At 44.4% G+C, this 22,144-nt stretch overlaps 2 protein-coding genes across 2 annotated transcripts; both read left to right on the plus strand.

The window, feature by feature from the left end:
- The first annotated feature begins 983 nt into the window (after positions 1-983).
- On the plus strand, positions 984-20,417 carry Snapc1 (small nuclear RNA activating complex polypeptide 1). The gene is made up of 10 exons (XM_059279653.1): positions 984-1,213; positions 4,883-5,042; positions 5,207-5,347; positions 6,328-6,432; positions 6,778-6,936; positions 8,673-8,741; positions 9,507-9,569; positions 12,717-12,867; positions 18,584-18,682; positions 19,953-20,417. The coding sequence occupies exons 1-10, from the start codon at positions 1,029-1,031 to the stop codon at positions 19,985-19,987; spliced, it is 1,167 nt and encodes a 388-aa protein (XP_059135636.1). The 5' UTR covers positions 984-1,028; the 3' UTR covers positions 19,988-20,417.
- LOC131924381 (large ribosomal subunit protein eL38-like) lies at positions 13,415-13,991 on the plus strand. Its single transcript, XM_059279654.1, has one exon. It carries the CDS (start codon positions 13,730-13,732, stop codon positions 13,940-13,942), a length of 213 nt encoding a protein of 70 aa, XP_059135637.1. The 5' UTR covers positions 13,415-13,729; the 3' UTR covers positions 13,943-13,991.
- Positions 20,418-22,144: the final 1,727 nt, after the last annotated feature.

Here is a 22,144-nt window from a genome sequence, read left to right on the forward strand (position 1 = left end):
AACAAGCTTCGGGGAGAAGGTAAGAAGCCGAACGTCCAGGCAGTCAATTCAGCCAAACAGCGGTGTGTCAAGTAGGTGCTCTCTAGTAAGTACTGTGTAACAAGGGTAAGAAACAGCAACTGTTTCCGGGAGAGGCTGCAGATTACTAGAAAGCCACAAATTAAACAACCAATTAAGCAAGTATATACTGGAGGGTAACTTGGTGATCAAGAACCAGGTGGCCGGGCGGTGGTGGCACACACCTTTAATCCCAGCACTCGGAGGCAGAGGCAGGTGGATCTCCGTGAGTTCGAGGCCAACCTGGTCTACAGAGTGAGTTCCAGGAAAGGTGCAAAGCTACACAGAGAAACCCTGTCCCGAAAAAAAACCAACCAACCAACCAACCAACCAACCAACCAACCAAACAAACAAACAAACAAAAAAACCAGGTGATCCTTTCCTAATAAGTTCTCTTTAGATCCTCTTCCCACGTGAAGGGAGGTTGGGGTGGTTGTCTGGAAACTGTAAAGAAGACAGGCAGGCAGGGTAAGGCCACGTTATAAAAGCCAGGTGGCGATGAAGACCTCAGATCTTTTTAGGGGCTCACTGTTCGTTGAAATCAAAAGTCTTCATGTTCTCCCGACTGAGCTAGCGGGCACATTTTTTAACATTAAATAAATTTATTTCGAGACGGAGTCTTTTTATGTAGTCCTGGAACTCGCTACAGACACCAGGCCGGCCTGTACATCACAGAAACCCTCCTGCCTCTGTCTCCGGAGTGCTGAAATGAAAGGCGTGCGCCACCACCGCCCGGCTTCTTCGTTGAAATTTCAAAAAGCGGATCCCCGCTGACACGTTGAGGCAGATGTCAACAAAGAGCGCCGCGTATACGCACGCGCAGTAAGAGCAGCAGGCGACAGGGAAGGCCCGGATGGAGGCGGGGCCGAGGTCGCGGATAAGACGTTACGGAGCGCGCGTGCGTGACGCAGCTGGGGCGGGGCCTCGGGACCTGGTTCCTGACAGCGGCAGATTGGCAGCCGGGAGGGAGCATGGGGACCCCTGCGGGCGCCGGCACCCGTGCCGTGGGCGCGGGAACTCTTGCAGACGTGGGGGCCCCGCCGGGCTTGCAGACCGACTGCGAGACGCTGCTCAGCCGCTTCCAAGAGATGGACAGCGTGCGCTTCGAGGACTTCGCGGAGCTCTGGCGCAGCATGAAGTTCGCGACCATCTTCTGGTGGGTGTACCTCGCTGCCCTGCAGGAAGGCAGCCCGAGTCCCCGGCCTCCGCCTGGGCGATCCCCCTGGCTCGCCCCTCTGCATCTCTACCGCCTCCATCCGCACCCAGACCTCTGCCTTTCGACCTCTTCCAGTCTTGTTCGCCCCGAGTGAATCCACGGTTAGAAACAAAGCAAACCACACTGAGACAGTCTGGTCCTTCACGAATGAATTCTTTTAGCATGCAACAACTAAAGTTGGAAGTGCAGATTTGAGCCTCTGTTTAGCTCCTTTAGGTGGATGAAGCCCAAATTCAGCCCAGTGGCTGCCTTTGCCTCTGTCCCCAGAGTCATTCCCAGTGTCTCACTTTCTTGTCCCAGCTTAACTTTGGTCCTCCATAGGCACTTCCTAGCCTGGGAGTTTCCTCCCTCTTTTGGTTTGTCCACTTCTTCAGTCATATTTAAACCCAATGACAGTTCTTTAGGGAAGTCTTTTGCCCTTCTGGACTAAGTGAGAGGTTCGTGTTCTCTCTACCCCCCAGCACCACATGCATATCTCACCTCATATTGCATACTTGAAGGTTTCTTATTGGATAATGGTGAAGAGCACAGGGATGGGTCCCGAGTATTAGAATTTGAATTCAGCTCCCCAACCCTCCCCCACCGAGGTTTGGGGCAAGCTATTTTGTCTGTGAAATAGAGGCAGATAGTATACTTCATAGTAATGTGAGGATTAAATGAACCGATATATTTTGTGTGTTCCATGTTCGAAATTAATGTTCAGCGTTATCCCTGCTTTTTTAAATTTCCCCCTTAGACTGAACTCTATGGAACGGTGACTCAATACATGTGGTATTTCTTCTTCTTTTTGTTTTTGAGACATGGTCTCATTGTGTAGCCATGGCTGGCCTGAAATTTGCCAACAAGACCAGACTGGCCTTGAGATCTGCCTGCCTCTTCCTTCCAGGCATTCACCACCAGGCCCAGGTTTGAATGTGGTGTGTGTATTACTTAGTATAGCATATAGGTGATTGAAAGTGCTGAATTATTGAATGGAACTTTATTAGAACTTTTGCTGAGTAAAAGAGAAAAAATAAAAATCAACTTTATTGATGTAAACTAATTATTATGTAGTTTGTAAATTACAGGGATGAAGGATGAACATACTAGCTGGTCATGGTGCTGCATACCTCTAAGCCCAGAATTGGGGGAGGTGGAGGCAGGAGAATCAGGAGTTCAAGGTCGTCCTTAACTACAAAAAGAATTCCAGACCAGCCAGGCTACAGGAGATAGTGCCTCAAAAAAAACAAACAACAAAAACTATTTATTGTACAACTAATCTTTTACATAGCTAACTGTAATGCATTCACTGTTTAATATGCTTATCACAGAACTCCGAAAAGCAGCAATAATGTCTATATTTTAGAGGTTAGGAAATTGAAGCTTTTATTTATTTTTTTCTCCAGACAGGGTTTCTCTGTATGGCCTTAGCTGTCCTGGAACTTGCTCTGTAGACCAGGCTGGCCTTGAACTCACAGGGATCTGCCTGCCTCTGTGTCCCAAGTGTTGGGATTAAAGATGTGCACCACCACCATCTGGCTAGAAAATTGAAGCTTTAAGCTTTAAGGAAGTTAATTTCACCAAGTGTGGTGACATAGGCTTACAATTAGAGTGATCAGGAAGATCGCAAGTTTGAGGTCAGCCTGGACTGTAAAGAGAGACCTCATCTTAAAAAATATCTAAATCTATGTCATCCTGTTCCTTTTTAATTTAATATTATTATTATTATTATAGACAATATTATTATTATTGTGTAGTCCTGGCTGGCCTGGAATGTACTGTGTAGATGAGGCTGGCCTCTAATGGGATTAAAGGTGTGCATCACTGGGCTAGAGAGATGGCTCAGCAGTTAGAGCACAGGCTGCTCTTCCTAGAGGACCCAAGTTCAATTCCTAGCACATGGCAGCTTATAGCTGTCTATAACTCCAGTTTCAGGGGATCCAACACCCTCACACTGACATCCATGCAGGCAAAACATCAATGCACATAAAAATAAATAAATCTTTAAAGAAAAATGACAACAGGCCACATGAATGAGGGTGCTCATGGACCCCAATTATTTAAGCCTTGCAGTGGTGGCACACGCCTTTAATCCCAGAGAGATTAATTTGGAAGGCAGAAGCAGGCAGATCTCTGTGAGTCCAAGGCCAGCTTGATCTACAAAGCAAGTTCCAGGACAGCCAGGGCAACACAGAAACCCTACCTGAAAAAGCCAAAAAATAAAATAACTGTGCACCACCTTGCCTGTTTTCTATTTTCTTGTCTTTTCTGTTTATAAAATCCATACGGGGAGGGGGTGACATACTAAGGGAGTTTTTCTAGGTAACTAGAGGAGTGGTGGACTTGATTTTCTTTCTTTTCCTTTTTTTTTTTTTTTTTTTTTTTGAGACAGCATCTTTCTCTGAAGCCCTGACTGTCCTGGAACTCTATATGTAGACTAGGCTAGCCTCAAACAGAGATCCACCTGCCTCTGCCTCCTGAGTGCTGGTATTAAAGGAATGTGCCACTGACACCTGGCTGGATTTTCTTTAGGAGTTATTTTGGTCTCAATACTGTGGTACATATTTCATGTTCTTTTACTGTACTTATATTTATTGTTTGAGAGTCAAAGTGGTCCCCCCCCCCCCCCCCCCCCCCCCCCCGCTTGTAGTGAGATGTAATAGATTACACCAGCAAAGGGGTAGGTCTTTATCATTTTAATTTGCTGTTATTAAGCGACAAATACAATATATTTATAGTTATGTGAATGCCAGTTGCTTGCATGTGTTTTAAGGCATTTTAGCTGAGTTGATGTTTAAAGATGACTTTGTTTTTTTCCAAGTGGGATCTGGCTGTGGCCTTGCATTGATGGCCATTCGACCTCTTGTCCTCTGAGTGCTGGAGTTACAGTCCGGGCCACCACTCCCAACCACTTGTTTTGTTTGACACTGGGTCTCTTGTAGCCCAGACTGGCCTTGACCTCAGTATGTAGTCAAGGATGACCTCAAACCTTTTGATCCTTCTGCTTCCATTTTCCAGTCTCTGGGATTTCAGGACTGTGCTACTGGGTCTAGCTTTTAAAAAATGGAGAACATTTTTAATCTGCTAACTTAAGGTCTGTCATAGACTACTAACATAATGTGTTCATTGTTTTTTTCATTTTTTATTTTTGTCTTTTTGAGACAGGGATTCTCTGTTCTGGATCTCGCTCTGTAGACCAGGCTGGCCTTGAACTCACAGAGATCGCTTGGCTCTGCCTCCCAAGTGCTGGGATTAAAGGTGTGCGACACCACGGCCCCGCTTGTTTTCTTCATTTTTAAGAGGAACATCACACTGGCTTTTCTGTTCTGGTGAATGGGAGGATGAGTTATGTTGGGTTGTTTCTCTTAACACTTAAGCCTTCTGTTTTGGAATATTTGTACACTGTGTGAAGATGTGTTGCTGTGATTGATGTAATAAAAAGTTGAGAGGCCAATAGCTAGGCAGGAGGGGATGGGAGAGAGAGAAACTTGGAGGATGAATCTAGGTATGGAATTTGCCAGCAGACTTGACTCACAAGAGGGTCAGGTGTGGGTTCTCTGTCTAGTTCCCAGCAGTTAACTTTTGTTCGTGTTTATGTAACAGTGGGCATATTTCCTTTTTGTTTTACAGTGGCAAAATGAGGAACTTAAAAAAGAACATGTTTACAAAAGAGGCCTTAGCTCTGGCCTGGCGCTATTTTTTGCCTCCATACACCTTCCAGATCAGAGTTGGCGCTCTGTATCTACTGTATGGGTTGTATAACACGCAGCTGTGCCAGCCAAAACAAAAGGTAAGGTTGGTGAATTAGTTTCCCCCAGTAGAAACATGAACCAGGCACTGTATTTTCAAAATAATAAAGGACTTAGGCGGAGATACCAGCGTTTGCGTTTCCATTCATGAACAAGGATCAAGTCTGTTTCACACAGGAGCTTGTTTTTCTCTTCCTGGCTGTAGATCCGAGTTGCCCTGAAGGACTGGGATGAAGTGATAAGATTTCAGCGGGAATTGGTAAACGCGCAGCATTTCGACGCAGCCTTCGTTTTTAGGAAGCTCCGGCTAGACAGAGCCTTCTACTTCACAGCAATGCCCAAGCTGGTAGGTTTCCTCAAAACAAAACCAAACCAACAAAAAACCCCATGTATTTTCAAAACAAGCCATTACATTTCGTTGTCCATGGCCTGCTTCATTCTCCTGGAAATGTGAAGTCCATTAGTGGTGATCAAAACTGTAGCCCTTCTTAAAAATGTGAAAAATATTTTCTGATTGTTTTGTTTTCTCTGCAGACAGAGTAGAGCCGCTGCTCTTGAGTCAGGGTATTTGTGGATGCCGCACATGAATTGCTGGGAGTGGGAAGAGATCTGGTGTCTGTGTTCTCTCTCTCCAGAGCTGAGGTTCAGTTCTAAGCCGCAGGCATGCAGGGCGTTCCCGGCCACTGAGCTGCCTTTCTTGTCTCTCTCCATTTGTGTAGAAACATGTCAAATGGGCCTTTCTACACTGGAGTGTCAAGAGGGCTTGACCCAGGAATTTTAACCTCAGTCGGTAAAAACTGGAAATTTCTAAAATAATCCACTGTTTTTCCAGTTTTGTAACAATTGAGACACTAGAATGGAAGAGCAGACATTCTCCTGGCAAGTCACGTGACTTTTCAAAGCTGGGCGGGCTGTAGCATTCGGTGAGGCATCTGATGCTTAGAAATACCTAACAGGCTCTGGAAATGGATAGCTAATAAGTAAGTGTACTTGTAGGGCTGCTCTTCTGCTCGTGTGAATTTACTCCTAGCTTATGTTCAAGTACTGAGAAATATTCTTTAAAAGATGTTCATTTTTGAAAAGCTTTATCGTTGTGCATGTGTGAACATGGTGTAGTAGGTGGTGCGTGTTCCATGACGCACATGCCACTGTGCCTGTCTGTAGGTAATAAACAGGACAGCTCTGTGGTGTTGGTTCTGTCCTTCAGCCTTGAGGGGAGTCCTGGGATCTACTCAGGTGGCCAGGCTTGCTCAGCAAGTGCCTTTGCTCACAGAGCCATCTCTCCAGCCCGAGATGTTCATTTTAAAAGACATCCTTTATATTTAGCTTTCTTGTAGAATGAAGAAGAAAATCCAACAAACTGAAGTGACCCAAAAATTCAAGGACCCAAACGATCGTGTAATGAAACTGATCACTTCCGATGTGTTAGAGGTGCGTTGTTCTCACACTGTTGAAGCTGGGGAAAGTGGGTTTATTGACAGTTGTGTGCTGAGGTTAGAACTTCATTACTGGATATTGACAGTTTCTGTAGTGGTGTTAGCATAGATCCTGTCAACTCATAGTCACTTTGGAAAGGAATTATATTTTGAATTAATTTGCCTTTAATATTGTCATCAAAGATGGAAATAAGGACCAAGTGTGGTGGTACGTGCCTACAATTACAACACTAGCCTGGGCTATATAGTAAGACTCTGTCTCTTAAGATAAAACAAAACATATATCTATCTCAACCCAATATACATACAGGAAATCAAGGGCTCCTCTTTTCACTTTCAGGAAATGCTGAATGTTCACGATCATTATCAAAATATGAAGCATACTATTTCAGCTGATAAGTGCATGCCAGACAGAGCCCTCAGCCTGGTAAAGGAGGATTTCTTTGAGAACATTAAGAACATAGTTTTGGAGCATCAACAGTGGCACACAGACCGGAAGGTAATTTCTTGCTGTTGCACCCGACCCCTGCATTGTGTGCAGTGATTAAATGTGGGCAGTACCTTGGAGAGGCAGCCTGGCATAGTGGCTGCATTGCCCGAGGGAAGATTTAGAGCGCGTTCCCCTTCCAGTCAGCACTCTGTCACTTAGTAAGCATGTGATGTGACATTATTCAGAGTTACAAATGGGGGTAGGGGGAGAGGAAACCTTGTTTGGTTGAACTGTTTTTAGACCAAGCCCAGCATACAGATTAATTTTGTTTGGTGCAATATTAATTCCAACATTGTTGTAAAATTTTGAATTCATTTCCAACATGTAAATATTAGTGGACTGCATATAAAATATTGGAAAACTGCATGCTCTTATAAAGCATAGAGTCTGGTTCCCCTGGCTCTACTGGCTGCATAGTAGGGGGTACTGCACCCCAGTGGAGGCTCTTCTCTGTCCTCAGCATTGTCTCTGGTGTGGCTGAGCCCTTGATTTTCAGTTTAGCTTGCTTTCTTTTTATTTGTTTTTACACATGCACGCATGCACACTTTTTTTCTTTTTTGAGGGAAGAAGTTCTATTTAGTCCTGGAACTCACTGTGTAGACCAGGCTAGAACTATTTTGAAACTTTGTGGTTCTTTAAAAATATTTTACACTTACTTCAAAAAAAAAAAAAAGAGGCTGGGCGGTGGTGGCGCACGCCTTTAATCCCAGCACTCGGGAGGCAGAGCCAGGCGGATCTCTGTGAGTTCGAGGCCAGCCTGGGCTACCAAGTGAGTCCCAGGAAAGGTGCAAAGCTACACAGAGAAACCCTGTCTCGAAAAACCAAAAAAAAAAAAAAAAATTTTTACACTTACTTGTTTGTGTGTGTGCGTGCATGCACATTGAGTGCTTGTGGAAGTCAGAGGACAGCACGTGGGAGTTGGTTTCCTCCTTCTAGCACGTGGGTTCTAGGGATTGAACTCAGTCCATTGGACTTGACAGCAAATGCCTTTTCCCACTAATCCATCGCTCTAGCGTGGAACTTTGTGTGTGTGTCTCTCCCCCCCCCCCCCCCCGACAGGTTTCTCTTTAGCTTTGGAGCCTGTCCTGGAACTTGCTCTGTAGACCAGGCTGGCCTCGAACTCACAGAGATCCTCCTGTCTCTGGGATTAAAGGCGTGTGCTACCACCACCCAGCAAACTTCGTGATCTTAATGTTAGACACTATGCTGGTTAGTTTTCTGTTAGCTTGACAAAGGCTAGAGTCATTTGAAAAAGAGAGAGCATCGAGTATGTAAATGCTTCTATTAGACTGGCCTGTAGGCAAGTCTCTGGGACATTTTCTTGACAACTGACTGGTGTGGGAGGGCCCAGCCCTCTGTGGGTGGTGCTGCCCCTGGCAGGTGGTCCTGGGTGGTATAAAGAAGTCTGAGCTAGTTGTGGGGATCAAGCCAGTAAGCAGAGTTCCTCCATGGCTTTTGCTTCAGTTCTGTCCCTGGGTGCCTCCTGAGTCCCTACTCTGACCTCTTCTCATGATGGACTGTAAGCTGTAAGGTGAAATAAACCCTTTCCTCCCCAAGTTGCTTTTGGCCATGGTCACAGCAATAAGACAGATGGTGACCCATGCTGCAGTGATATGAAGCGGCCTTCTGATTTTTCCAGTAGTTAAAAGTAACTGTTAAAACTGTAATCCACTAATTGTCTGAAATGAATGGAATTATAGATGTGTATACATTAGCATCCATAAGTAACATTTTTGTTCTTTCAGAATCCGTCCTTAAAACCAAAACTTAAAGAAGGAGAAGAAGATAGCCAAGGCACTTCCCAGGAACCAGAGGTCAGCACACTTAAAAGGCAGCATCTTTCCTTTTTATGCATGACTAGTTCTGCTTTGTAGGTGTTAGGACCCTGGACTCGCATTACGTAAACATGGGCAATTCCGCTCTGTGTTCCCTGGTAGCCAGTCTGTTCTTCACCTGAACTGAGCAGGGCATTCTGGAGTGCAGGGCGGGAGTGAGGTCTGTTCTTCACCTGAACTGAGCAGGGCATTCTGGGTGCAGGGCGGGAGTGAGGTCTGTTCTTCACCTGAACTGAGCAGGGCATTCTGGGTGCAGGGCGGGAGTGAGGTGGCAGCAGTTTTGAGCAGATGGGGCGGGGTGATGGAAAGTGCTCTTTTTAATTCTCAGGGGCAGGGTAAGGCTTGTGTGATAGCTTCTTGCTTGTCAGCCTTTCAACCCTGTGACACTTGGATGCTCTCTGCAGCTTCTCATGTTCAGTTCCATCTGTCTTGTGGAGCCATCTTTAGCCACAGGCAGATGAGGGAATGGCAGTCAAGAGCTCTGCTAATCCCCAAGGCTTTGTCCCTACCTCCTTCATGAATCTGGACGGAGACGGCCCACAGCTATGAGGATGCCATTAATGCCGCTTGCTGTGCCGGCAGGCAGAGGGTGTCATGTGTGATTTTTGTATCATGCGTGTCTAAACATGTTTCTTTTATTTGACCTTTGTCTCAGATCTTAAGCCTGACTGTAGGTCCTCGGATTTTTGTAATTTCCCTAATGTCGTGTTTGAGCTTTGTTTTCCTTGTTTGTTTTCCTTCCAGAGATGTGAAAGAGCCGAGTCTTTAGCAAAAATAAAAGCAAAAGCCTTTTCAGCTGTTGCTCAGGTAAGTTCCATGTTTAGTAAGCCAGCGTACCATCCGCTGTCTCCTAAATGGCAGATTAGTGTTCATCCACATAATACACACACACACACACACACACACACACACACACACACACACACACACAGTTGAAGAGTGTCACCCAGCAGCGCCCTCTGTAGCCCAGCAGTCCCCTCTGTAGCCCAGCAGCGCCCTGCCCATTGCCTCGTGCCCCATGCGCCTGACCTGGAGAGGCACTGTGCGGCTTCTGGAGAGGCACTGTGCGGCTTCTGGAGAGGCACTGTGTGGCTTCTGGAGAGGCACTGTGTGGCTTCTGGAGAGGCACTGTGCGGCTTCTGGAGGGGCACTGTGCGGCTTCTGGAGGGGCACTGTGCGGCTTCTGGAGGGGCACTGTGCGGCTTCTGGAGGGGCACTGTGCGGCTTCTGGAGGGGCACTGTGCGGCTTCTGGAGGGGCACTGTGCGGCTTCTGGAGGGGCACTGTGCGGCTTCTGGAGGGGCACTGTGCGGCTTCTGGAGGGGCACTGTGCGGCTTCTGGAGGGGCACTGTGCGGCTTCTGGAGGGGCACTGTGCGGCTTCTGGAGGGGCACTGTGCGGCTTCTGGAGGGGCACTGTGCGGCTTCTGGAGGGGCACTGTGTGGCTTCTGGAGGGGCACTGTGCGGCTTCTGGAGGGGCACTGTGCGGCTTCTCTGGCTCTTCCTTTTGCTTCTGGAGGAGCACTGTGCGGCTTCTCTGGCTCTTCCTTTTGCTCTTGGCCTGGAACGTTGAAGCTGTGTTCCCCATACTCTTCCACCTTCCGGACTCGGATCCAGGAGGAGTGGGAGTGTGCTCTTTGTCCCTGAAGTTCGGGACCGTAACCTGGGTTTTTATTGATTGTTGGCATTCAGGTGGCCATTGTTTCAGTCAGGGACCTTTGTGCCTGAAGAATTATTTTTTTAGTTGTTATTTTTTATTGTATCTTTTTTTTTTTTTTTTTTTTTTTTAACCCATCTTGTTTTTTCTTTGCTATTTTCAGTCTGTTTCTATTAGGGTGTTTCTTAAATGTTAGCTTCTTGGCCATTGATTTTTGTTGTTGTTTGTTTTTTTTTAGTATGTGTGCTGATATTTTTTTCTTTACTGAGAGTGTCTGTCATTAAGGATGTTAATTTAATCACAGTTTTTGATGTTTCTTCCCGTTTCCTTTGACTCCGTTTTTCTGTTGACTTTGGTGTCTGTTTTTCATTCTCTTGGCTTGGTTCCAGAAGATCAGAGCTCCTCAGATGTCTCTTTATATGGAGCGACTAACAGATAATGCAGGTTTTGTGAAAGCCTTCATTTCTTTTGCTTGGGTCTATTCATTTTCCCTAAAGAGGAAGCTTCCATCCCCATTCCCGCGAGAAGAGGGTGGGAAGCCAGCCCAGCTGCCGGTGTTTCCCGAGCTTCCTCCGGGTCAGTCGGGAGGCCTGGAGTCCACGCTCGGGCCGCCTTCTGCTGCCCCCTCCACGGCCATCTTTGTTTCTGTGCCTCCGTCTACTTGTTTATTTATTAATGAATTATTGAAACCCTAAATCTCTCTCTCTGGTTTGGTTTCCCGGTGAACGGGCTCCTGTTGTCCTAGGGAGGTGGTCCATCGCTCAGCTCTGGGGCTGGGGAGCAGAACACGATGGTTCCCCATGTAGGTTTTCACCGTCTCCCCGTGGTTTGGGTGTAGTCCTGGCGGGGTAGGCGGTCTTGTCATAGTGCTCCTGTGCGGCCATTTGATTTCCAACCTTCCTTGTGAAGTCAGCTGTCGCTTTACTCAACTGTAATCGTGTTGTTTCCGCCTTGTGTCTGTTTTGTGGGTTTCTGTGTTTTTATTTCATTATTTTACTCAAATTGTAGGAGGAAGTAAGTACTGATAAATTCATTCTTAATTCTGTATGTTTTTCTTGGATTTGTTTGTGTTTGTGTGTGTGTGTGTGTGTGTGTGTGTGTGTGTGTGTGAGTGTGACTATTTCATGGGAAAGCAAACTTGTTTCCTAACTGTAGGAATAGAAAGTAATAATCAATATTTAGGATGACTCCTATTGGTTAGGTGTTACACAGTTGCTACACACCATCACAGTAAACTGAGTATAAGACATTGAAAACACACCAAGGAAGACAAGTGGATTACATTCAGTTCTTTTTTTTTTTAAAGATTTATTGATTATGTAGACAGTGTTCTGCCTGCACATATGTCTGCAGGCCAGAAGAGGGCGCCAGACCTCATTACAGATGGTTGTGAGCCACCATGTGGTTGCTGGGAATTTAACTCAGGACCTCTGGAAGAACAGCCAGTGCTCTTAACCGCTGTGCCATCTCTCCAGCCCCACATTCAGTTCTTTTTAACCCGAATTCTCTTTATGTATGGAGAGGATTTGTTGTCAGATGATGTCTAATGTATATCTTAAGACCTCAGATAATTGTGAAAATCAATTACATCATACCCCACAAATTGTTCCAAGTGGATCATTGCACAACTGTAGTTTTTTTCCCTCTTGAGGTGCACCTGGTGTCTTATATAATAGCTTTTGAAGACTCACTAATAAGTCGTATCTCTGAATTCAAGGCCAGCCTGGTTGATAAAGTTTATATAGCCAGGGCTATGTGTAGAGGGAACCTGCCTCAAAACAACAACAAGAAACCCTTGTCTTGCAGGTCTTAGAGACCGTTAGGACTGGAACTTCCCTCCTCATTTCTCCTGCCTTCCTTTTCAGTGCTGTTCATGCTCCTGGCTTTGGGTTCGAAGCTGGTACTTCCTTCCTGGTAGTTACCGTTCTAAAACACAGTGAACAAGTCACAGTGTGGTGGGTTTGGGAAACCTATCTTGACCAGTCTGGGCCACATACTCAGAGCTGGGCACACAGTGGGAGGAACCTTACTCTGAGTCAGACCTGACTCTTCTCAGCTTCATTGGCTAGCCGGTCTAGAGAACAGCAACTGCATCCTAACCCAGTGTGAGCTGTCGGTGACGCGGCTGCAGGGGTTGGTTACAAAGGTGAAAGTCTGTGTCTCCATACAAACTGTGTAGTACAAGCCTGGTAATGGTAAAGGACGTGATGACATGTGTTTCTGCTTCCCTCACCTTTGTGGTCTGTCCTTGGAGTCATTTTGTTATTCATCGTGAGTAACTGCATTTCTCTTAATAAGGCGTCCAAGTCCAGGAGGCATCGCCAAGCCAAGCTTGACTCCTCTGACTCTGATTCTGGGTCTGGACAAGGGCCAGGCAAAGCAGCTAAGAAGAAAAGAACCAGAGAGACAGCAGAACCAGCAGGAAGGAAGAGGGCTTCCAGAAGCAGAGGTACTTCGCATTAATAGCTTTGCTAAGGCCGGGCAAGGCTGAGTAGGTCCTTACTTCTAGGATGGGTTAGAGCTGGGTGTGGTGGGGAGACATCTGTAATACCAGCATCCAGGAGACTGAGGCAGGAGGATTGCCAGTTTAAGACCAGCTTGAGCTATGTAGTAAGATCCTGTCTTAGAAAAAAAAAAAAAAAAAAAAAAAAAGATTTGTGTGGGAACATTGTGGGTTTAATATTAAAAATGAACCCATTTCATAGCTTCTTGGACTCTTGTTCCTGAAAGAGACCCTAGAGATTATATCAAACTTATTATTCAGTGTAACTCTATTAGTAATGATGTGTGTGAATTAAATTACACCTAGAAAAGTCAATAAATAATGCAGTTTATAAACTTTATCTCCTTCAGTTAAATTCATTAAGCTATCCCTGTTTTTCCTTTGTAAAAAGAGTATCTGCAAAATGACCCTTTTTTTTTTTTTTGATGCTTAAATGACCATATACTTTAACGATTTGATTTTTCAAAAATCGAATAAATGCTGTATACTCAGCACAGCTAAGGTTGGGATGTGTTAATGCCAGAAAGCACAATAGACACATTACAAATACTTAATAATTTTATCAGGCACACTCGTGGCTACCTCAGGCAGGGGTTTGTGAAAGTAATTTATAGCCTGTGAACATGTTTTGTTTCTCCTATGTTGAGGCCGTGGAGGAGAGTCGAAGTTCAATAGCTTCAGTGTCTGTCAGATATGGTTCTGTGCTGTGATAGTTGCTTAGATGCAGTAAGAGTTCGGAGGGAGGGTGAGTATTTTGGGAAGAGAGCTAAATCTGAGGTGCGGTCTCCAGCGCCGAGCGTCCGTCGCCATGCCTCGGAAAATTGAGGAAATCAAGGACTTTCTGCTCACAGCCCGGCGGAAGGATGCCAAATCTGTCAAGATCAGGAAGAGCAAGGATAATGTGAAGTTCAAGGTTCGCTGCAGCAGGTACCTTTACATCCTGGTCTTCACAGACAAGGAGAAGGCTGAGAAACTGAAACAGTCCCTGCCCCCTGGTTTGGCAGTGAAGGAGCTGAAATGAACCAGACCTCTCTGTTTTGACCATTAAAACCCCTGAAAAGTCAAAAAAAAAAAAAAAAAAAAAAAAAGAATTCGGAGGGAGAAGCCCATGGCGCTAAGGGTAGCCAGGACGTGCTTTAAAAGAAAGCTTGCTCCTCCAAAGCTGGCAGGCCCAGTGAAGACGACTGGTAGGACAAACTCGAGCTTGTAAAAAAATCCTAAAATACAAGAACAGGTCCCCAAACCAAAAGCCCTTCCTGAATCCAGTTGTTCTAGGATGCAATCATGATGCAGTTAATTGGAAGCTATTAATATACATTATCTTTTATTAGTCTAAAGGGGAAAATACATATTATAATAATTATCAGAGAAGATACTTGACAATATCTAATGTCAATCCTTGATTTAAAAACTTCTCTACATTAGGGGTCATCCACTTCCTGTAAAGTTCAGATAGCCAGTACACATAGGCTGTGCATCTTCTCTCACAGCTCAGCTGTGCAGCTTACAGTCTAACGTGAAGGAGCTGCAGACCGTGGGAACAAGTGAACACACTCCAGTAGAAGCACACCTCTAAGTAGGTGGTGGTGGGTCACCACAGACGGAGCCATATCAACCCTATCCTGGAGAAAAGAAATAGAGATCCCTTTCGTTTTTAAAGACAGACAGACAGCCTAACATTAGCAAGGATACGTTAGAAGAACGTTTTATCTGACATTGCTCTTGCAGAGCTGGGTGGTGTGATCGGGAACATGAAGTTGTACATTATCAGAGAAGGCACCCGTGTGAGTGGCCAATGTTAAATGTAAAAAGTATTCTAGAATTAGCTGGACAAAAAAAAAAAAAAATCAAGAGCAAAAGTTTTAGTAAAGTAAGGGACCCTGCTACAGAAGTTAGTGCTGGAAGGTTCATAAAGAGAATCTGTGATAGTTTTAATAGTGACATATTATAAATTTCTCATAAGACACAAGACAGGAAATCCGAATAACCTTTTGTCTGTTAAAGGACTAAACTTGCAGGTGCTCTACTGGACGTCTGTGAACTTGTTTTGTTCACTCCTGGGAACTGATTGGCCTCGGGCATCCCTGCTCGTGCTCACTCCTCACATCTCTAGTCCTCAGCTCTTGAGACAGGCTCCTGCTGTGTAGCTCAGGGAGGCCTTGCAGTCTCAGTCATCCTACCTCAGTGCTCTGTGTGCTGAGGTTAGTCATGTGCCACGGCACCCAGCTTACTGATGTTTTAGAAAGGAGTAATGTTCCTGTACAAATTCTTTCAGAAAATAGAAGAGAGAACACTTTCTAGCTTGTTGTTACTACAATAAATGAAAACTAAAGACTGGTTCCCTTCATTAGCAACATTCCTTGCTAGATAAAGAGATCAAATCCAGCAACCTATTGGAAGAAAGCAATACGAGCAATTAGACCCTATCCCAGTAATTTAAGAAATAAGCCGGTGTAATTCATATTAACCGGTTAAAGGAGAAACCTCTCATAAATAAGGATATCGACAAATCTAGTATCTGCTCATGGTGGAAACGGTGAATTACTATTAGATGGAAATGAGACCTAATGGATTTGTAGCAGACACAGACTTTAACATCATCCTTCATGTGGCTCCTGGGACTGGACTCTGGAAGAGCAGCCAGTAATTCCAGCTCCTGATCCAATTGATTGGGTAGTCACTATTGAGAGAATTATAATTTTTTTAAATTTTGTTTGTCATGTTTTATTTTGTTTTTGTGAAGTTAGGGACTCATGCAGCCAAGCTCACTCAGATGGCCTTAAACCCCTAAGCCTTCTGCCTCTGCCTCCCAGGTGCTGGTACTGTATGCACACGTTAGCACATTGGCTTAAGAATTTTAATTTTGAAGAAGTGCAGTTTGTCATTTTTTTCTTTGATTCTTGCTTTTTGTGTTACACATAGAGTCTTATCTGAGAACAGTTTTTCAGTGTTTTCTCCTACACATTTAGAAACTGTAAGCATCATTTCATGTTTGTGACACATTTGAATCATTTTGTTATATGTGCAAGCGGACGGTGGTTTTTTTTGTTTTGTTTTGTTTTTTGTTTTTTGAGACAGGGTTTCACTGCTGTAGCTTTGGAGCCTGTCTTGGACTAGCTCTGTAGACCAGGCTGGCCTTGAACTCACAGAGATCCTCCTGGCTCTGCCTCCCGAGTGCTGGGATTAAAGGCGTGCGCCGCCACCGCCCGGCCGGAGGGTGTTTTCTGACTGTGGATGTAAAACTGTATCAGCATCGTTTAAAACCACCCTTTCTCCACCAAATTACCTTCACAATAAAACCAAGACCACCTCGATGGCTCAGCAGGTAAAGGTGCTTGCTGAGAGCTTGACAGCCTGGGTCAGTCTTCTGGACCCTCATGGTAGCAGGAGAGAACCAGTATTCACCAGTTGTCTTCTGACCTCCACATGTACACTGACACACATGTGCCTCAGTGTCACATTGACAGTCACAAAAAGATTTTACTGTTTCAGTGTAAGCATGATGCATGTGTTTTAAGAAGTGCTTTGTACTTATTTTAAAACACTAGTGGGGCTGGAGAGATTGCTCAGTGGTTAGGGTCACTGGCTGTTCTATGGGACCCAGAATCAGTTCCCAGCATCCACATGGTAGCACACAACTGGCTGTAACTCCAGATCCAGGGGATCCGATCCCCTCTTCTGGGCTCTGCGGGCCTTAGGCCCACAAACAGTACACAGACTTACATGCAGGCAAAACACCCATGCACATAAAATAAAAACAAAGAAATCTTTAAAAATCTAGAGGAAGTCCGTAGACTAAGAAAAACAGAGGAGGTGGCTTGAAAAGGACCATGTCTATGGTGTACAGAGTGAGGTCTGTTTTGGTTCACATGTGAACAGTGTTAACTTTTAGTAATGCTGGAAAACTGTGTTGAGTTGTGTTGATCATGGCCTGCCCTCAAGAGTGGAGTCGGCAGCCTAGGTTTAACTTGGTAGGCGGAGGTGAGTGACATGACTCGTTTCCTTGAAAACCAGGAGGAACACGGTAGGTTTGAGTTAACAGATTAAGTGGGCTGCTGCGGTAGCTCAGGTTTAGGAGTGGTAAATAATGGCCTTGGTTGTAGGGACTAGAGGGTGTCTTGACAGTGATGCAGATGGATACAGAGGCTGATTGGGGGATGAGATAAGCATGCCCGGTCTCAGCCTGTGGAGGGTACTGGTGGGTAAATGCTGAGGAGGTATGGGTGGCGTAATGAGGATTTCATACGGGGGGAACGCTTGTTCAGTCTGCCTGGCCCGGTTCAATTCCTGTGATGTCTGTCTGTCCTTGAACTTCTGGTCCTCCTGCCTCCACTTCCCTAGTGCTGGGACTGTAGATGTGGGTCGCCATGCCTGGGTTATGGTGCTGGGTATTGAACACATATATCCCATGCTAAGTGAACTCTACTGACTGAGCCACATCCCAGCCCAACTCCGGTGTTTTTGAAAATGGAAATTCACTGGCTGATATGACTAAAGAAGTATGCGAGCATGTGTCTTGTGTAGCGAAAGAAAATGTGTCGGGCTGGATAGATGGCTCAGGGGTTAAGAGCACTGACTGATCTTCCAGAGGTCTTGAGTTCAATTTCCAGTAACCATATGGTGGCTCACAACCATCTGTAATGAGGTCTGGTGTCCTCTACTGGCCTGCAGGGATACATGCAGGCAGAATGCTGTATACATAAAAAATAAAATAAATCTTAAATCTTAAAGTAAAATAAAGAAAAAATGTATCTGCATTCAAAAATAAGACTGAAGCTGTTCAACTTTAAATTACTATGAAGTTGAAGTAACACATGATCAGCCCCTCTAGACACTCTGTTTGTGTGATAAAGATCAAATGAGATATCTCTCACTGAGTTTCTTCTCATTCTCTCCATTTCGTCTAATAGAAGAATCATATACTATATACAAAGCACAGGGCTTTTTTCTTCTGTAGATGCAGGGTTTAAACATGTAGCTCAAATTGGCCTGGAACTTGCTATGTGGCCTAGTCAGTCCTCAGACTTATAATCCTCCTGCCTCAGCTTCTTGAGTGCCTGGATTAAAGGTTTTTCCATTTACCTGTCCGTCTGTCTGTCCATCTGTCCATCCATCCACCCACCCTTCATCCATCCATCCATCCATCATCTATTTATTTGAGGCTGGATCTCACTGTAGCCCAGGCTGGCCTCAAAGTGAACATCCTCCCAAGTGCTGAGGTTATAGGTGTGTGCCACTGTACCCAGCGACACAAATATTTTAATGCTCCCCCTCCCCCCGCCCCCCCAGACAGGGTTTCTCTGTGTAGCTTTGGAGCCTGTCCTGGATCTCGCTCTGTAGACCACGCTGGCCTCGAACTCACCGAGATCTGCCTGCTCTGTCTCCCGAGTGCTGAGATTAAAGGCATGCACCACCACCGCCCGGCATATTTTAATACTTAAGTAAAGCTTTGAGGGAGATTGAGAGAGGGGTCAGTCAAGGCTAAGGATGAGAAAGAAGTCATAAGGAAACCTGGTACTTGGTAAGCTAATTAGCAAATTAACATTTAAAGGATTTTTATTCTAGAATGCATAATTATGTTATAATTTCAGTGTTGAAACATCTAAGATTAGTATTCTGTTTTTATCTACAATCATTTCTCACTATCTCTAAACATTCCTAGGTAATGTGCAGAGTGAACGGAAGGAAGAGAAGCCTTTACGCCTGAGTATGCCCATAATTGCAGAAGAGGAGGAGGAGGAGACTGACTTCAGCGAAGCAGGTAGATATGCATCTCATCAATTAGTGCAGGGTCTTAGGCTTGCAGAGCGAGCGGCCGGGTTAGAGCCCTCCCCATGACAGGGGACCCAGGTCCTCTCTCTGACCCTTGCTTTGGCTCACTGGAGCACGTCAGTGTTTCACTGGTAACCATGCCACTCCACAGCGAGCAGCGATGCAGTCCGTGCATATGGACGCCTGCTAGGGATTCTGTTGCTGCCACTGTCTCAGGAGCAGCTCCCAGACCTCTGCCCTGCTGTGTGCTTGGTCTTGGCTGCTTCTCTTCTAGGGATCTGTTTTCTTTTTCTTCCTAACCCTTGACCCTCCGCCTTCCATGGCATCCCCTTTTTATTTTTCATGGATGGGGAACATTTCTTTTTTATCACAGCTTTCTAGTGTTCTTGTTTCTGTGTCTTGCATTTAATGATGGTTATCTGCATGATAGTTACGCCTTAGCTGTGAGAGCCAGAAAGACACAGCACATACGTGTTGTGTTATGTTTCCAGGTTTCATTGTGATGGAGTCAAAGTCTGCACTTTCTCTTTGCACTGCCTAGATAACTCTCAGTTAGCTAGCCCTGGGTTCATGGTAATTATAGGGAAGGCATACCCCTGGGGAAATTTCAAGCTACTTAATAATTAAGAAGTAGGATTTAGAGTGACGGAGCTCTCCTATCTTACTGGCATCTCAGTAAGATTGAAATCCTTCTGTCCATTGGAGATAGGAGTTTCTTTTTTTTGTTTTTTTTTGAGACAGGGTTTTTCTGTATAGTTTTGGTGCCTGTCCGGGAGCTCACTCTGTAGACCAGGCTGGCCTCGAACTCACAGAGATCCTCCTGGCTCTGCCTCTCTAGTGCTGGGATTAAAGGTGTGCGCCACCACCACCTGGTGAGGTAGGAGTTTCTAAACTGCAATTTCATTAGAAGAAAGTAGCATGTGTGTCAGAGCTAAGATTTTTTTTTAAGTTAGCAATAAGGTAATGCGCTACATTGTGTCACTGAAATATATATTAAAATTTAATTACATATTATATAATGTAATATATTAATATTGTAAATCATTTAATCTATATTATACGTGTGTGTGTGTGTGTGTGTGTGCGCTTTGTTATTTATCTCCCTCAAGGCTTCCCTCTTAGATCTTGGCTGTGAGGACATTGGTGGGTTAGACTAGTTAAACACTTACCCAGGTGACCTGTATATTGTTACTTAAAGCTGTCATTTAAATGTCAGTTTGTTTAAAGAATTGATGGACTTCCTAACCTTGTATCCACAGAGTTCACTGCACCCAAGAGGAGAAGAAAGCGCTGACCAGGAGCCCGGTGGAGTTTTAAATCCGAGCTTTCTGACAGAAGAACAGGTTTTATTTTGTTCTGAGCAGGAGGCTGGCCAGCAAGGACTAACTTCTGAGAACAGGGTCATTTCTGTGAAATGGGGGAGCCCGACGTAGGTCAAGAGTTGGAATAGAGGTTTACTCTGAAGTTTAATGTAACATTTCTGTTAAAAGTCTGTGTGAATGGGGATAAAGTTTGCATTTAGAATGTAGTAGAAAGAACTGTGCATTGGTGGATTATGCACCACTGTACTGTTTACTGTTCTGTTTTTAAAACATTTTTCTAAAATACTGTTTATATATAAGTGACTCGTACCTGCCATCCAGCAATGGGTTGGGCTGTGATTTTTGTTTAATATTCTACGCGTTGTGGTTAAATGCAATAAAAGTTTTGTCCCACTTGTTTTATCTTTTAATGTATGAATTTCCGTGGTTAGTGACTTGTCTAATAACTTAGGAGGTTAACACTCCTTTGGTGATGTATTCCTGTTTATCCATTTACTAGACAGGGTCTTGCTGTATGTGCTAGGCTGGCCTCGAACCTTCCACACGCCACCTCAGCCTCCCCACCGATGGGGTTGTAGAGTGCACCACCATGCCTCACTCGTTACCTTCTTCAGTGTTTGCTTTCAAGTTCCTGTTGATCTCCTGTACACGAATACATATGTATGTGTATGTCCTTGTCTACACATAAGACTAATTAGTAAGCTGTTTAAAGCTCTGCCTTTCTAATAAGCCTTTAGAAGCAGTCATAGAAATCTTAGAATGTGTCTTTGACACAGAACCTTTGTAAATTACAGAAAAAAATTTCTTTTTTTTTTTTTTTTTTTCAGAGCTGAGGACCGAACCCAGGGCCTTGCGCTTGCTAGGCAAGCGCTCTACCACTGAGCTAAATCCCCAACCCCCAGAAAAAAATTTCTATAGCGTCACACATGTGCTGCTCTTAATTTCTCATTCCTGGAGTTTAAATGGAAAGGGCTTGAGCTGTGTTTGCATGCTCCCAGAAAGAAGAAGATCACTTCCATGACATGCAGCTAGCTTAGCCTAACTTAACAGTTAGTGATTAAGGTGCAGAGTCTGGGTTGAAGAGGAAATTTCCAATTCTGAGATGACTGAAAGTGTGTATCTTGCATATATAATATTTTAAGATCAAAATATTAATGTTGACTCAGGTAAAAGTTGGGTTTGTTATCCTGTTAGCTCCGAGGACTAACTTCAGCTCTGTCTGATAATAGGTGTAACACTCCAGAGCTGGGACTAGTGATGTTTACAGGCATTGTACAGCTGTGATTCTGTGTAGCTGAGTTGTAATCTATTTTTCATAAAGTGCTTATAGAAAACATGGTATCATTTCCCAGACTAAAGCGATGGTGAGTAGTAATACAGTACTCGAGGCAACACTTGTTGTCATAATAGCCGAAAGCTTGTGTTTTTCCAGATCACTGTGGTTCATTTGACAGCTGAAGGGAACCCTAATTTTCTTGTGCTGATTTTAATTAGGTATAATGGATACCTTCTTCTCTGCCTACCTTGGGTATAGTGAAAAGATTGATACCTCTGTCAGTCTGTCTGTCCACCTACTTATCTATCTACATCTCTTGAGAAAATATCTTAAAAATGATCTTTATGCGCTGAAAATTACTTTTATTTCTCCTAGGTTAGCTTAGGAAAATAACCATAGTTACTAATGCCTTCCCTACCCTTGATTCTTGAATTAAATTACAGTTTGAAGAAGGCTTACTTTTTAAATGGCTTGGAAAGAACTCTGTGGGTGTGAAGCTATTCACATTTTCATTTATCTTTTGAACGACTGTGTAGTAATTTTCATTGCACATTTTTCTTATTCTCTGTGTTAACGTAAATGTCAAAGCCCAGACTTGAGGTTGTATAATCTCTTTTATGTGATATTTTTAAATGCCTGAATTATTCATTCTACTGCACTGTGTATTACAGGTCTGAATTTTTAACGTTTGAGCAGGCTCTTTTCAGTTGGAAGAAACAAAAGCATCCTCCCACTCTGTTAAATGCTAGGAGCTTACTGAAAGAATGCGACTAAGTAAGTAAAGGACCCCATCAAAGACACAGCTTCCTCAAGGATTTGGAAAATAACTACAGGCTTCCTTAACATCAAATGA

Source organism: Peromyscus eremicus, chromosome 14, assembly GCF_949786415.1.
Source record: "Peromyscus eremicus chromosome 14, PerEre_H2_v1, whole genome shotgun sequence".
Taxonomy (NCBI): Eukaryota; Metazoa; Chordata; class Mammalia; order Rodentia; family Cricetidae; genus Peromyscus; species Peromyscus eremicus.